At 41.2% G+C, this 16,432-nt stretch overlaps 2 protein-coding genes and 1 long non-coding RNA gene across 9 annotated transcripts in view; 1 reads left to right on the top strand and 2 right to left on the bottom strand.

Moving 5' to 3' along the window:
• Window positions 1-16,432, top strand: part of LOC147800042 (uncharacterized) — an 89,523-nt gene that overhangs the window by 17,115 nt on the left and 55,976 nt on the right. The gene's annotated exons all lie outside the window — the stretch shown is intronic.
• Window positions 519-6,899, bottom strand: LOC110984086 (uncharacterized). 3 transcript variants are annotated; one of them, XM_022243905.2, is made up of 7 exons: window positions 6,613-6,897; window positions 5,340-5,394; window positions 4,618-4,733; window positions 4,211-4,309; window positions 3,223-3,294; window positions 2,666-2,749; window positions 519-2,288 (listed from the first exon to the last, which is right to left on the bottom strand). In XM_022243905.2, the coding sequence occupies exons 1-7, from the start codon at window positions 6,685-6,687 to the stop codon at window positions 2,049-2,051; spliced, it is 741 nt and encodes a 246-aa protein (XP_022099597.2). In that variant the 5' UTR covers window positions 6,688-6,897; the 3' UTR covers window positions 519-2,048. The 3 variants fall into 3 exon arrangements, with proteins under 3 accessions (XP_022099597.2, XP_086989009.1, XP_022099598.2); XM_087132883.1 differs by lacking the exon at window positions 3,223-3,294 and having other exon boundaries at window positions 6,613-6,899; XM_022243906.2 differs by lacking the exon at window positions 5,340-5,394 and having other exon boundaries at window positions 6,613-6,898.
• LOC110984088 (uncharacterized) lies at window positions 8,595-14,732 on the bottom strand. Its single transcript, XM_022243907.2, has 8 exons — window positions 14,519-14,732; window positions 13,721-13,775; window positions 12,566-12,678; window positions 11,750-11,848; window positions 11,282-11,341; window positions 10,327-10,398; window positions 9,729-9,812; window positions 8,595-9,387 (listed from the first exon to the last, which is right to left on the bottom strand). Exons 1-8 carry the CDS (start codon window positions 14,591-14,593, stop codon window positions 9,295-9,297), a joined length of 651 nt encoding a protein of 216 aa, XP_022099599.2. The 5' UTR covers window positions 14,594-14,732; the 3' UTR covers window positions 8,595-9,294.

Raw genomic sequence — 16,432 nt, 5'->3', positions numbered from 1 at the left:
CCAATTTGTTCTTGTCCCTGTTACATCCTGGCACATGATTTGGTTACTTTAGAATGATATCCCACAATGTCACACGTCGGACCCCAGATGACTCATTTAAATGTTCACGATTGTTTGGACATATTTGTTCCATTTGCAGCTAGCCACGCGAGCGTAAATGATCTCAAAGCTAAATAATCAGTACAAAAGCGCTACAAAAAAGGTCAAGATATTTGTAGATCGAAGGTACAATTATTTTTACTGATTAATAATAGTTCAGTCATCATGGCAAATGGTGTAGTTGGGCTCTCAAAGTATCATACAGTGCAGTTTGTTTGCAGAGTGTTTTTGAAAAGCCATACTTCTCACAGTGTTTCTCTCTTAATGACAAGATCCGTTCCATTGATCCCACGATGATATGCAGGGACCGCCTCTAGCGAAGTGTATGAAACATATAGGCAGTTTTCGTATCGTGCAAATGTACTTAGGTGCCTTAACTCTTTGAAAGATTGAAACGTGGATTTGCTTGTACTAATTAGTCTTAGTCAAATGCCCAGATATGGCAGAACAAATGAATATGTATTTATTCTACTAAGCATGTAAACATACAGTACATGAAAAATGGCAAAATAGCAGAAGGTAAAAAGTACTGCCAAATTTTGCTAACATCACGGATGTATACTACTTTTGCATGAAGAAACATTTACAGCACCGCCGCCAATGGATATACAATTGTGGCTAAAACTCTTGCAAATACAGCACTTGTTGTATTGCTTGTAGCCATTCCCATCGAAATATATATTTTTACTGCATTCAGTAAAAACAAAGTGGCAGATATTCATAACTAGTTTTCGGTTCTGTACATTTTGCAAATTTGTAATAAAAAGTCAAGGATGAATGTCTTCAGAAAGAAATCCATAGTGGACGCTACAAAACGTTCGACTCTGATGTCCTGCAATGGCCTTCTGTCAGTTATACATGTATACTAAATAACGTTATATGCTCATAATGCTATAATAAATAATATCGGATGCTCGGTTAACATAATGACTGCAATGTCATATTCGTACAGTCTTATGCTCGTCTGTGGTTCCGGCACCAAGAGCTACCTTGTGATTGTCGTTACTTTGCTTTGCATTCACGGGTGCCGTTTCCTTTGAATTCAAAGGCACATGCAGTGTACTTTTTAAAGGCAGTTCTAACATCCTGTGGCCTACTTAACCTGATTTCCAGTGTTGCTTTTTTCACATACGGACGACAGAAGTCGCATTTTATCTGAGCAAAAGTGTAGCGTTATCCTCATTGGTAGAGCTATTTCTGCCCTTTCCATTATCCAGAGTTTACGATAATCAGCTCTCTCAAATACTTTGAAGATAATGTGGATGTCTATGTGCATGACAGCAAGTCAGTTAGGAAAGTTTTCGCACAAAGATTTTCAGTAAGAAATTTGGATTCACCCGGAAACTATACAGTACAGTGCATTACAGCGACAGCGCTCCCTCGTTACTGGGAAGAGCATGATGATCAATGTTAAATCACAGAGTGCACTTTTCAATGTATCTAGAAAGAAATGTCGAATAGTTTTCTTATAATGTAATGGACAGTTTGACAAAACATGTTCCATTGAAGGATCTGAGAGTACTGGTCTACTTCTCAGCAAGGCCGTATGCAAACTCAAAAACAAATGAAAACTGGTGCCAAACTTGTTTCACACGAATCCTACCTATTTGTTCGCATTTAATTAAAGCACTCTCTTTTCTAATCTGAAACCTATCATATTGATATTATAAAGTACACTTTACGCTACTTCTATTTTACTCCAGCTTTTTAAAAAGCCCGTTTGTCTACATAGGAAAAACGTGCATTGACTATTGTCATATACAATGTTCTAAGTACTGAAATGAAACATCAGGCCTTTCTTCGTGCAGTTACATTTCATCTACTTTTCCTTAGGAATGCAGCAACAATTTGTGAACACCACGATTGTGTCATGCATCCGTACATGACACACGAACACGTTTTCAACATTTATCTCAATGGGTGCTGCTCAAATCCCGTGGGCAACATACTTAAACTTTCTCGGGATACGGTGGCTTCCCTTGCAAGGGCGGGTAGCCCTGTTGGGGAGGGTAGCCCTGCTGGGGAGCGTAGCCCTGTTGGGGAGGGTAGCCCTGTTGGGGAGCGTAGCCCTGCTGGGGAGGGTAGCCCTGTTGGGGAGGGTAGCCAGGTGGAGCGCCAGCCGGGGAAGCAATAACAACATTGCTACCCGCTGGGGGAGATGTGGTGATGACGGTTGTTGGACCCTGAGCCTGTGGGAGAAGAAGAAGAGAGGGGAAAAAATGGGTGTTGTGAAATGGCGGACACGAAATGCGGCTATTGACGAAGAATTGGGCTTTCGAGTGAAACGTTTTTACACAAGTTGTGTTTAGAGTTGTTCATAAATCCTATCACTGTGACAGGTGACAACTACAAAAACTGATTCGGATGGGCCTAGCTTTGTCAAGCTTCAGTTGCTGTGTCGACGCTGAAACGCCCGATGTAAACATTTCCCGGTCTTGGGGCATTTCGCATCTTCACAAGTGCAGCTACAGAACTTTGCAGGTTAAAAAATTATTACGAAGGTGCAACTTCTTTCAGCAATGCGATTTTGGAGCAAATGCCTCAATGATTGTTAGTTGGTTATTACCCTGGTTGCCATAACGTCTTGCATGCGACCACGCCCATCCCTCAGCTCCTGGTACTGAGACACCACACACAGGAAGCAAAACACCTGTACCGCAAAAATCGGGAATGAGATTGCAATCTGGGGCATACGTTACACTTCATGTTTGCACTGATGTCGATACCCTATGAAAGCACTAAAAAGACTTAATGAACAAGCGGATGCGATTCGTGCAGTTTGACTGAATAATGGAGTGGCAGCAAGTTTATACACCCTTTTTAGAGGATCCGGGCATGCTTAAATTTTGAAAATGAGTACATTACAACTCTGTTGTGTCTAAGTGCATTTATATCAATCATTGTAAATCTCGTTAGAGTTGTTACTGCTGCTGATTTAAACAGTGTTTGTCGATGAAACAAACACAATATAGTTGTCGAAAAAACCCAAAATGCATAATTAATGTCAATAAAATTCGCAATACAGTAAATGCTCGATGTTATGGTGAAATTTCCCTAAAAAGATATACACTCGATCAAAAAAGGTTCATTTCTGGAAGAAGTGGGCGAGCGTAGAATACTCACATCAAGTAAGGTAAAAAGCAAGATGAAGATGAGCACAATAATTGACACAGCGACGCCCGAGCCGTATCCACTCTGTTAAGGAAATTTTATGACGGCACACTGTCAAATATTGTACAGCCCCGTTACTTTAAAATGTTGCCAACGTAGCTTGCTGATACGTTATTTCGCAAACGGTTTTGAATTTTGGGCCCTGCGTCACATATGGACGTCGTTTTGGCTTATTTCTTAGTCAAAAAAAATTACGGCCAAATGTAATCACCTCCTATGTGCAATCCTACCTCTGTTCATGCTGAAACAACCTGGTCTGGCCACCTTAAAAGTGCCGAGTGCCATTCAAACGATAAACATCTCCGTCAACTAACCATTGAAATAACTTAAATAGACGGCGGCTGGGCAAGCCAGCGACCCAGTAAAGGGAGTCGGGTCTTTCTGATGTTTGTAGACACGTGTCTGGGCGTTTTCATGGTGGGGGGGGGGGCTAATTGTTGCTTGGCCATTGTGTGACTGTGGCTGTGACCCCCCTCAAATCTGGAAGGACTGAACGGTATCTGAAAAAAGGTACTCCGACCTTACTCTGACCACCCTTGGTTTGGCGGTAGTTGCAGAAGCCATAGAGGACACCCACTAATCAATTTAAATGTCATTAAAAGGGAATATGGGGTCAACACCACAATAATCATGACCGGTGTGACGCCGCATGCATGACGCTGCAAACAACTAAAAACAGACCATTTGCGTCGGAGGGTAAAAGGGGTGCAGTCTTCGACACTCTTGCGTCATGACAGTGACGATCGCAAAGTCGTCGCCCAGTCGTGTGAAAAGCATGAACACTTTAATTGGGACCCAGTATCCAATTAGCAGTTCGGGAGTACCAGCATGAATTGCCTGACGGGTAGCAGCGTACTTGAAAAAGACTCCCTGACACCAAACAGTATAAAGACTGGATAACGATGTCAGAGAGCTGTATGTTAACCTGCTTGCAACTTACCTGAGCAAGAATGACGATGATCAAGATGCACTGCACACACTGCAGCAGGATCATGATCGGCATCACGATCATATACGCCAGGAGCAATCCGCGCGTGTCCTGCAATTAAGGAGACCTAAACGCAATTGGGCGAAGGAATCTCCTACCAATCTGGTGTCCATAACTAACGGGATACCCCCCCACACACACAAACAAGAGACACAGGGACCCAGACAAAACAAGCCGTTCTGATCCACTTTCATTAGGTCAAGTATGCTGAGGACAATACGTGTAAAGTTGATCAGCAGAATTGCTAGTACACTGGTAGATGAATGTTTATCGCTTGTCACTGTATATATCTCGGCTGAATTTTAATACGTAAACAAAGTGAACAATTGACTTTAAAGCATGACACAATTACTACTCACCCGGGATACGCCCACAAGGACAAGTACAGAAGCAATCACCATCACACATAGGAACGACAGCCAGAAACAGTCCATGGTGAAACTCGCAGTGTCTCGATAATATATGTACGCCCATTCTGATACATTTGTCAGTAAAGAAAAACAAACCGGGATTATGTGCTTTTAGCGACTGATACAAAACTCGTGATAGCCCCCCCCCCAGTAATGCCTAGAGAAACTTGATGTGGCCTCGCCTGACCTCTTATCCTCCAGTGGGTTATTGGGTGACCATATTGTTTCGCCGCGTTCGCCTGAACACCATTATTGGCCGTGCGTGCACTACTTTGCTACGGCTGGATACGGAAACTTAACATGTAAATGGCTGGGAATGAAGTCGCTAATTAGCAGATTTCGTGGGTGCATGCGATATTTCTGACCAGAGCCATGCCATATATGCTGTCTAGGATCGCTTCACAAGGGACGCCTTCAGAAGAAGTATGCAGGAAGGGAAAGAAATATAATGTGAAATGTTAATCGGAAAAACTGCGAGGAATTCTTTGGAAAAGATGATTTCAATTTGGTTTCGTTTTGCTTCTTCTCATTGTTATGTTATTGGTTTTATTTTGCCTCCCTCGGTATATTTTCATACTTTTCGTAAAGTAAGCTTTACGCCAAGTAAAGTTTATTGTTAGAAAATATTCACTTCAAAGGTACAAAACGCACAGGAAACAGGACATATTTACCAGCACGTGGTGCGACTTTCCAGCCTGAATACCCCAAACATAACAAGGCATAGGCCTGTGATAACAAACAAAAATGCAGCTTTCAGTAACGGTGTGGCTTTTATTTCAGACCTTTTAGTCATACAGAAATGTTAGTGTAATATTTAAAATCATCCCCATAGCTTGCCAAGCACTTTGAGATTCAGTCATCTTCAACGTCATTACTGTCAGCCTCCCCCCCAGCTATATTCATTAACTAGCATCACACTCACGATAGCATCATTATCTGCACCAATCGTCAATAGGCCTTATTCACAGGCAAGTCATTTCTAATATATTGTATTCCCAGAATCTGTTTTACTCATTGTAATCTATTAAATTGGGATGGTCCCCGACTATTTTGGGTTCCAAGCCTCACTTCCCGTTGGGGCTTCGCGCTTCACACTAATTTAGTTCCGATCCAGGAAGGGCTGACGCCCTTGCCTCTTTACATGTGCACACGGGACGACAGACTGAAATTGTGCGCTGACGGAAGATGACCAGGGGCATACCCCAAACGTGCAACAGTTCATTTGGGCGCGGGGTGTTTGAAAACCCCGTTTTACATGTACCCCCAGTTCTGGGGGTAGTGTACATGTACATGTATATAAACCCCTACCGCGTCGCAAATTTCTAGCTCTGCTACTGGTCGCCCAATGTCTGATCCAACTCACTGTTTGACGCCACTGTTCGTGGAACTGCAACTACGGCAATTTGCCTTACATCTTGACGTACTTTGCAAACTGCGTTACTCTGACTGATCGGTATGAATGCGTATTAAAAATAGCGTATACACGTAATCGAATGTCAGAACAGGGAGGAAGGAAAAGAGTCAGTTACCCCATGTTCGTTCGGCCACACCACTCAGTCTTTCATTTTCCCAGTTTTAATGTGTCATAACTAACAAAAAAATGCATTGGGGAACAGCAGTGTGAAGTCCCGTTAGTGTTGCTCATACAAATGCAAAAAAAATAATAATAATCATAAAATAACGTGATGAATCGTAATAAACAGTGATCGAAAAGACTACAAGAGTGAAATAATTTACAGATTGTTTAAAAAAATCGGTTCAGTTCCAAGAGTCCGGGGCTTGCGAAAATGAACTCGTAAAAAAGCACACATTAAAAAAAATCACCAGACAAGAAGTTACAGTTAAATTGGACAAGGGGCTTTGGATCCAGGTCCATTTAATACTTGCTAATGGAAGCATGACCAATTAATCATTGAACTGAAAACTGCACCTTGAGTTTCTTACCAGAGTGTATATCGCGGATGCGATGGAGCCAGATCGGACGTTATCAAAACAGCAGCATCTCTGCATGATCGCCATGATGACGGTAATTAGGCCAGCCGTGTGCAACTTGAAAGGAGCCTTGGCTGGGAAAAGTGATCCAAGCGAGTCTGTGCCGCCAAGAAAACTGTACTGTACGTCTACTGCTCGATGCAGTTACGATGTGAGATCAGGGCACACACGCATGGTGGGTGTACTTGGTATGATGCTGCAACTGAGTCAAGCTGCTCCGCGTCTCTCATATTTCCATCAGGGCGTGTGCCACTTGACATAGACCTATTCTGTGATGCATGCACCGATTGGTTGTGCCTGTGAAATGTATTCAAATATTCATTTATTCCAAAATCGTATGTCGTCACTTATTATGGAGCGTCAAAAGTGGACAAACCCATCTTCTCATTTTCTGCGAGTAGATTTTCGGGATTTTGGACTTTGCCGAAAGCATTTTCAATTTTCCGCTAGGAGAAATTTGGAAAATACTCTAACGACTCTTCGTGGCGCGTCAAAAGTGGACAACCCCATTTTCTCATTTTTTGCTAGTAGATTTTTGGGTTTGGAGAATTTGCATTTGAAAGCATCTTCAAACTCGATGAGCTTTGAGCTTTCTTTTCTTTGAGCTTCCATATGAGAGCAGGATGGCTAAAAACTACGGTTGAAAAATGGTCTCGAAGTGCCCGAGAAAGTTGAGGGTCGCCACTTGAAAAATGGCTGCAGTCGGACTTCGAAAAAATCACTTTACGGGGGTGATTTTGTTTTGTGGGAATAATTAAAAATGTAATTGGCTAACCCACAAAAATTTAAAAGAAATTGAAAGATAAGTGACCAGACAAGAATTTCATTTGTGTTTCAGAAATCTCAGGGATGTTGGCGTGCATGCTATTGGGCCCCGAACAGTGCTGATTTTACATTGTTTTCAATGGGGCTTGAATAAGTGGACTGTAGCTGTGCCCGCCTAATTGCTAGTCGGTAATTGGGCACCGTCGGACACGCGTATTAGGGAGCGAGGTTGCACTGATCGTTCCCGCGTGTTATTTAATTGCTCGCCGAACGGCATCGCGAGGAAGGTGGACTGCACCCAACCAATTACCGACTTGATTTCAAGCCTAGATAAAATCCGTCTCGCAGACTAGTGCTAGTGCAATAACATTACACTGTATTTTGAACGAAAGTCGAAACACCAACACTTCTGCAGTCAGACTATGACCTTTTGGTGTCACAACCTCAGTGTGACCAGCGTGTTCTGTATTATTGAATTTCTTACACCCTTTTCATGCCGTGCCCGAATTGTGTTGTTGCGCAAGGGCAGGTGGTTTGCCGCTGTTTAAATAAGAACAGAAGGCCTTTATCGGGTTGTTTTTCTCTTTACTTTTCCCCTTTCTGTAACAAGCATTTGTTTTGTTATGATTAAAAAGATTTTTTTTCCAAAAATGTACATACAGTATGCTATGGCTAAGCAAAGATTAAAGGGTGACTAGAATTCTTTTAAACCTTCAACGCAGCTATGTGTCTCAGTTAATGTTTCAAAAGGCATTTTACCGCCTAAATCATTTTTATTTAAGTGAGTATTTCCATATTCATGACCAAAACTGTGATATCATCCCAGGAAACAGATTTTGATGTTTCATTGGTTCGTTCACAAAACTCCAGCTTTTTAAAGACTTTTATGGACTGAATTTTCTCTCCTTTGGTAAGTCTTTGTCGTATAAGTAGACAGAAATAAGCGAGCAATCGACCCTTTCTGAGAAGTAATTTCAATAAGGTAATTGTGGGTTTACAATTTGAACCTATGCACTGAACTTGTCTTCCCGGTATGACATCGCAACAACAGCGTCCCCAGTTGTCCAGGAAATGATTTTAAATAATTTAAAAAGGTGCGTTTCAGTGCATTTAACCGACTTCGGATAAAATAGATTTCATACAATGAAGAAGTAGAGTACACAGTTGGATAAATTTCGTGTCGAAGAAAAATTTATTGCAGCAACACGTTTAAGAGTATGTTAATGGTAGCATATCCAAGTATAGCAACAGAGGTAAATCATTCAGAAGCACATTTATCCCTTACCGTAACTCAGTTGTGACAGATCGACCCTCGCATTTACTCTTCAAATACAATGGAAAATGGCTTTACAAACTAAAAAGGCGCAACATCGTCTTGGACATTGAGATGTTCTAATGACGCCAACTGTTTGAGTCGTTATTACACACTTTTCAAACGATTGTTGCATCCTCCAATATGCGGGACAGAATACAGACATGAAATTCGTAGGACGTTTATTTTAACGGTAGGCTGTTCAACCAAAAATAAAAAGAACTTATGATAAAAACCATTTGTAATTTGATGCTCAATTATAAGTTAATTTACAAGTGGATCATGATGTTTAGATAATTATCTCTTATACTAATACCGAAGCCCGACTGGTAACATTTTAATACTTTCCCCCGTCACACGGCCAATACGGGCGATTCACAATAGTGCACCTCTAAAAGTTTGTAATGCGTCGACCAATAACAGTGCGCGAAATCTGTCGACCCAGTGCGCGTTTGGAAAGGGCCGACAGATTTCGCACATTGCGATTGGCCAACCAACGCGTTACAAACTCTTGGAGGCGCACTGTCGCCCTGATTGTTGATCCTTGATAGCAAGCCCTATCCTTCCGTGGTAATACTTCGCAATGGCGTGCCGTGTGCAGGCTGATTCAACATGCCTCCAAAGGGTTCGTGGTTCCTGTCAGTGCCCCGCTTGGGAAAAACAGAAAGGAGTTGATTGATATTGTGTCTCCTTACTCGTTTTTTTTTCATAGTAATGAATATATTTGGATCTCAGGAATATCTCAAACATATTTCCCAATAACCTTTTTGTTCGGGCTTTTAGAACAATGTTTGGGGGTGTGGGGGTGTCAATGAGGTTTGTTTAATGGCTGGAATGATACAGATCAGTTTCAGTGCTGGGTTAACGATTTATATGATATCGTTCCAAATTAACATATCGCACTTCGACCTCGCCCTAAACCGTCGTCCTATGAAAGTTCATTAATTTACGTTAATCGTTTTGATCACTAAAAAAAGGCATCGTTATTTACCCTGGAGGCGTAAACGTCGTAAGTCGTTCCCCGGCCATCCCTCAACTCCTGATATTGAGACGTCACAGCAAGGAAGCTAGCAATCTGAAGAGCAACATGAATATAAATAAAAAGAACCACCAGTGGAACAAATAGTGTTCAATTTGTTTATGGCTGTGACAAAGATCATTAGTGTTGGTAAATTTTTATCGGGTTAAAGAAAAAAATCAGAGAAGCTTCATTTCACAGTTTTACTACTCCAGTATTCAATATAGTCGCTGAGAGCGTAAAAGTAAGTAATGGCTCAGAATATCTAATACCATGGATAGCGTCACCTTGTCGGCCTTGTGAGCTCGCGAAAAACACTGTTTACTCTCTGGCGAAAGTAGATATCGCTTCTGTACAAAATGCATCCCGCCTGTTTCGGGGTTTTTTCCGTCATCTTGCCACCACTCTTCCCAACGGCCCACAATGCTCATTTAGGAAAGCATGTGTGTTTACTCATAGTAAAGACACACATTTCCCTCTGTGCTGTCGCGAACCCCACTGGTCTGAGAGAGCAAGGTGTCTTACGATAAAGAAGCTTACACCCCCATTTGGGGGAGCTAACTATACTTACATTAAGTACGAGATGGAGGCCCATGATAGTCGCCGCGATGGAAGAATAGAAGATGGGATAATTGAAGAGAAACTGTCGATCACAATAACGAGGTTGAAAAAGAAAGACATTTGAAACTTGTTTGAAGTAGTTACAGCTTCGGAAATATCTATAGGCAGACGAGTTGTAACAGTGTCTGACATTAGGCTCCTTAATTCTAATACTATGAGTGGCCTCACTTTGTTGGCTTTGTGAGCTTGTGGCATAGGCGTAAATACATAGGAAGGGGGGTATTATCCACCCCACATACTTTTTGACTATAGGAAAGATAGGCTACTGACTCATCCCCTACTTTTACGTGGAAAGAAGAAACAAATTAAGTGGGATTGGGAAGAAATTCTTCGGACTTCCCACTAACCAACACGTATAGAATAGCAGTAAAAATGGCAGAACAATAAAAAGCAAGTAAGATTATGCAGGAATGAAATACATGAAAATACAGATGTAGCCTACATCTATTATCATGAACATCGGCCCCTATATAGTGACCCATGGTGTCAGCACCCCCACCCCCGCCGCCTTTCAATTTTCTATAGCTGAGCAAGTCTCTCCCGCCATCCACAATTCGCCGTCCCATCCCCCCTTTCTGGTACAAATTTACGCCACCGGGCCATGAAAATGCTTTTTATGAAGGAGTGATGTTAGACATTATTTCTGTGAAGAAGGCACCCCTCCTTTCGCCATCCCCCGCCACTCACTTTGACGGCGTTCAATTTCTTTTTTGAGAGCATTTGCGTGATTGCTTTGTGTAAAAAGTATTATTATTTTAATTATATTTTAATCTTTATTCATAAAGAGCACAGTTCCTTCCTACTCAACAATCTGATATCTAGAACACCACTGGTCGGAGAGAGCGAGACACATAAATGATAAAGAAACTTACCCCGTCTGGGTAAGCTTAGATAGACCTACTTACATTAAGACCCTGGACCACAACGATGATGATGGCAAATAATCCCGTAGAGTCGAGGCTAAACTGTCACAACGCAAAAAAGAAAAGAAGACTTTCGGTATGGTTTTATTGTACAGGTCATAATTATTTAAATAAGACACAGATAGGTGTTTGTATAGTGAATGAAGGTATATAGAGAACGAGCAAACGTAATATAAGAGGATTATCGTCTTCAGTCGACAATATCTTCATTGGAAGGCAGTGTTATTTATATTTTGAATTATTTTGTTTGGGGGGGAAAGCAACAGATAAAGAATACATATTGTAGTAGGAAGGTGTTGCATACCAGATTGACTTATGTGTGTATTATGTGCATCGCAGACTTTCCCCTCCCCCTTTTCTCATGTACTCTAATTGCCGCAGAGACGCAGAGCTAATTGGCTGAAGTAAATTAAAACAACACACATTATTGGGTAAGTAAAATGAACTTACGCTTATAATGAGGTACAGGAAACTGATTAAACCAACTAGCTGCCATAGAATGAGTATCGGCATCGCAATCATATATGGTAAGAGAAACCAACGATCATCCTGTTGATATTAGCATACCAAACACAGGTGTTATTAATTTGTTGCTATAAACTCAAGCAAAAAATAAAGACAGAAAACCTTAGCCATTGTAGTACGTGCTTTGTTAAGGTTCCTGCGGCCTGGAAAAGTCATGAAAAAGTCGTGGAAATTTGTTTTGGTTTTCCAGGCCTGGAAAAGTCATGGAATTTTGTAAAAATGACTAAAGTCACGGAAAAGTCATGGAATTTTTCTAACACTGTGTGTGATTTCTATTATCAGAAATAAGTGCCTAAAATGCGTGATTTTATTCGCAACTTTGAAAGTCTGAATATTCCAAGACATTGCATTATTGGGTCATGGATTTTCACAATGTGGTCATGGAATTTAATTGTCCTTTAGATGCAGGAATCCTGAATATGAGATAAAGCTTTTCACTCAACAGGTGCTGGTAAGGAAAGCCAAAGTATAATAACAAAGTGTTCTCACGCTGCCGGGACTATATTTCTTGCAGTACTCATTGAGGAAAAATGTGGGCTATATCTATACTAATTGCCCTGGACAAGGATATTAACTGTTGCTGTTGTAGAATTGCGAAGTTGATTTCACGGAACGAACAGTAATAAGGACCGTTTTGCGACTTAAAGCATTAACAAGACTGAATCTGGAGAAAGGTTCCAAATACGTCCTTAAAAGGGGAATTCGAACATAAGTTGAATTATTTAACGAAACGTCACTCACCCTCGAAGTGCCCCAAAGGACTAGCAGCGAGGACACTACAACCAGGCTCACCGAAACCACGTACAAAGCGCTAACAGTTGTGATGTTGCCGGTATTGTATTTCGCAGGCAACTCTAGATGGCAGAATATACAGTGTTGCAATGTTAAAATATCATTAATCAAATAAGTTTCCGTAGAATTTAAGTCGACTACAGCAGCGAAATGCTCATGAATCGCCGAAAAGACTCAATCGTGTCTTCGTGATATGGTGAAGTTCGATGAAAGGGAAGGTTGGCCAGGATTTCGTTCAAATTATTCGTGTGATCTGTTTTTATTTTGTAAATGCATTAAAGAGTATGTGTATATGAGAGGACCATGCAGAATGTGATAAGGTGGGGGTCAATGGAAAACACTGTGAGTAGGGGGGCTCACGTGTAGGCTTCAAGTTGCACAAAGTTTGAGGTCAGTCCGACCTCATTTGTAAGGAATATAGCCCAATAATTACGCACCCTTTTAGTAAGAAATGTGAGATATGAATGAAAGGTTCACGAGCTTGCTGTTTCACAATGCAAAGCTGTAGAACAAGGACATTTGCAGGGTTTCAAGGTTGTGACCTGCCCTAAATCTGATGTGAAATTGAGGGAAAATTGTTCTAGTAACGATAAATTCCACACTCTATGGTTTCGCAGGGCGCAAAGTTGATAAAATAACACCGCAGCCGCACAGACAGCACGTCACCCATGACCGCCATATGAATGGCTACTTTGTCATGGCGCCCTCCGTTGATACGAGTTGCAACCTGGGTGGGCGGCAACCAGACATTACTCTCCTCCAACCCGAGTTGATGCCTAGGTTTGCACCAAAGGTTTCTCCCTCCCAACCTATTGATCAAAACTAGATTTTAGTTATGTTACAATCTACCCCAAAATGTGAATAAGATGGAAGCAATTGCACTCAGAATTAACGAAGATTGATCCCAAACTGAAGAATGATGCCATCCTTGTTGACGGTTAGCAGAGGAAGTGAAGCAGAGCTGACGTTTACTTTATCCCATTACTGTAGATGTAGATCTAAACCATATTTTCACCAAGTTCGGTGACTGTCAGCCCAGCACTAATGAATGTATGATCTGACGCGTAAAGGACTGTTTTCTCAACAGAATTCACTTGCTTTTACCTGTGATCGCTGACAGTTGGATGGCAGCCAGTACCAGGAGTACAAGAGAAGAGATCTGTCACACACAAACAACAATCATGAAAAGTTGTTTGTTTATACAGAAAGAAAACACCAATATTGAAAGATTCAAGCGGTCCCCACACAATTGTACGTGAACTAGTAAGCGAACGTAGCGTGTCAGTAAAGTATGGGTCGTTTCCGCACTAAAGGCCTCTCCTTTCTTCTCTGACGCTGAACCCATAGAAAGTGCCCATCTCAAATTTCTAAGTTTACCCCCATGCACTTTGATTGCTTGTCCCTGCATAGTAAACGTAGTTAGGTGAGCGAAGATTTGCAAAATGTACTTTGCCGTTTTCCTACTGAAGTCGTAGAGTGAAATCGATATAGAATCCATCAACAGAACGCTTTCAAATCGTCGAGTCGTGTGCCTGGAAGGACGTAAGCGCTTACGCCCTTTTGCCGGGAAGCATGATCACTGCAAAAAAAACTTTTCCCAGCAAAAGGACGTATGTATGCAACTGTTTCATTTTAATGAAATAAGTAAAAAAAAAAGTAAAAAAAATTAAAAATGTCCGAGTCGTTTGATACGTTGTTCAAGATTGATTTCTGCACAGCCTGTGTAACTTAATTTTGCAGTAAATTTTATTCATTTTACTAAATAACACCCCCCCCCCATTTTGTGTAAAACATAAAACGAATTATCGTAGGTCAGTATTCATCTTGACAATGGCATTTTTAGCGATGTGGGTCACGTCAGCATAGTGTTTAAAGTGAAACCATCTGATTGGATTGACTCACCACAGAGTATACAGCTGATAATGCGGAGCCGCCTCGGACATTGTCCACACAGAGGCATCTTTTCAGGATTGCCATGGTCGTGGAAAATTATGCAAGATTTCTCGCTGTATACCGATTAGCGTTAGTCCTCAGCAGTTTGTGTACGCGTCGACCAAGGCTTGCGATATATGTTCCAACAGGATACAAGGCACGTTTCTGTTTGACAGCGCCGGAATCTAGGTTAATATATACGTGTAAGCTACCCGGAACTTTAGGATGCCGCGTAATGACGTCACAGGTAGATTGCGCCTTCTGATTGGCTGCGAAATATTACACGATTAGCCACACTCCTTCAGGAAATGGAAAAAGTGGGATTTTAATTCGGTATTGGTTAATTGAAGGGCAATTTCTCGGTATTAAAACTGTGGTTTTGTGTGTACGTGACTTTTCATCACACTAAATCTTTTCCTCAGAATCTAAGATGTAATGTTAAGATGTAAAATGAAGTAGCACTATAGACGTGTAATAGCTGTTACGACAGCCGTTACATTTAAAAGTTGGAGTCCCATAAGAGTGTCCTGTTGGAAAGGGTATAGTAAAAGGAGCCTATTGTATGATAAAGTAATTTACAGACTTTAGCCCCGTTTCTCAAACGAGATATAAAACATTCGTATTTCATTTGTTTTTCAGTGTAGTGAAAAAAACCATTCCATATCTAATATTGAGCATTCGAAATACCTTATTTTATTATCCAACATTAAGAGAGAGCAAAGATAATTGAGCGCCATTAAATATTGACTTGATTCGTCGATATGCCTCCTGTGAAATTGAATGAATTAATTTTAACTGTTTCAATTTTAATGTAGGAAATGCTTCAAGACGTTAGATATGTTACTTTTCTAAATGAACCTTTAATTCATGACAGAAAATATCTACAAAACAATGTCTCTTAAAATTAAACATGGTTCAAGTGGAATAAATGAATATAAATTTAACATAAAAGAAGGATTCTTAGAAAAAAAGAATTAATTAATTATGACAACAGGATCGGAAGAGCATTTATAGCCATCGAAAATCCTGAGACCTATATCATAAGATGTGATTTTAAACATATTCTGAAGATACGCAGTGTATACCGGTACTGCTTTGGTGGCATATGTAAAGTTGGAACATGTTTTGCGTTTTGTTTTGATTTTTACCTGCCTACAGGCATTTCCGTTCCACTACTCCGAGATCCGGCAAAAATTGCGGGGTCAGGCCTTCTCTCAAGGCCCCGAGCTTCCACTAAGTTATGGGCGTGGTATCCCCTGCGCCCGGGCCGTCTGTCCGGGTTTCCCCGCGGTCATTCCGAGAGCGGAAGGCCAGAAAGTGACGTGTGGAGGCCAAGGTCGTGGAGAGCCTAGTATGTTAAGGCGGAGAAGTCATGTTTATGTTGTATTCTGTGCATAGTTCATCTGATTATAAAGTGTTTAACTCAACCTCAGTGGACCTTTTGCGTATGGTAGACCCTTTTCCTGTGATGTCACAATTGTGCTGGACCTATGATGTGTTGTGATGGTAATGATTGCATAGTGTTGTGATGGTAATCTACCTACGATAAACTAGTTAAGCATGCAGCGATCGCACGTGTGCTTGCACGTGGTTGAAGCTGCCCGTAGGAATACACTATCGTGCGATCACCGTGGCCAAGGCGGTCCACACGTGGTGGTATTGTTTACATTTAGCGCAATCCAGTCACGTGGGTGCAAACAGTCTATAGGAAAACACACCGGACTATGCGGATATTTACGATGTAAACACATCAATTCATATCTGACAACTTAAATGCCTGAAACTGAGTGATAATTAAGGTCACACGAAAACTTGCTAAAATCAAAGTGATGAATTACCTTTAATCACTTCAATCCTATGAAAATAAATACACAATCACAACAA

The sequence above is a fragment of the Acanthaster planci genome, linkage group LG02 (genome assembly GCF_054643075.1).
Source record: "Acanthaster planci isolate LZ-2023a linkage group LG02, COTS_SCS, whole genome shotgun sequence".
Taxonomy (NCBI): domain Eukaryota; kingdom Metazoa; phylum Echinodermata; class Asteroidea; order Valvatida; family Acanthasteridae; genus Acanthaster; species Acanthaster planci.
Note: the sequence above shows the minus strand (reverse complement) of the source record. Positions and strands in the feature narration are given on the sequence as shown.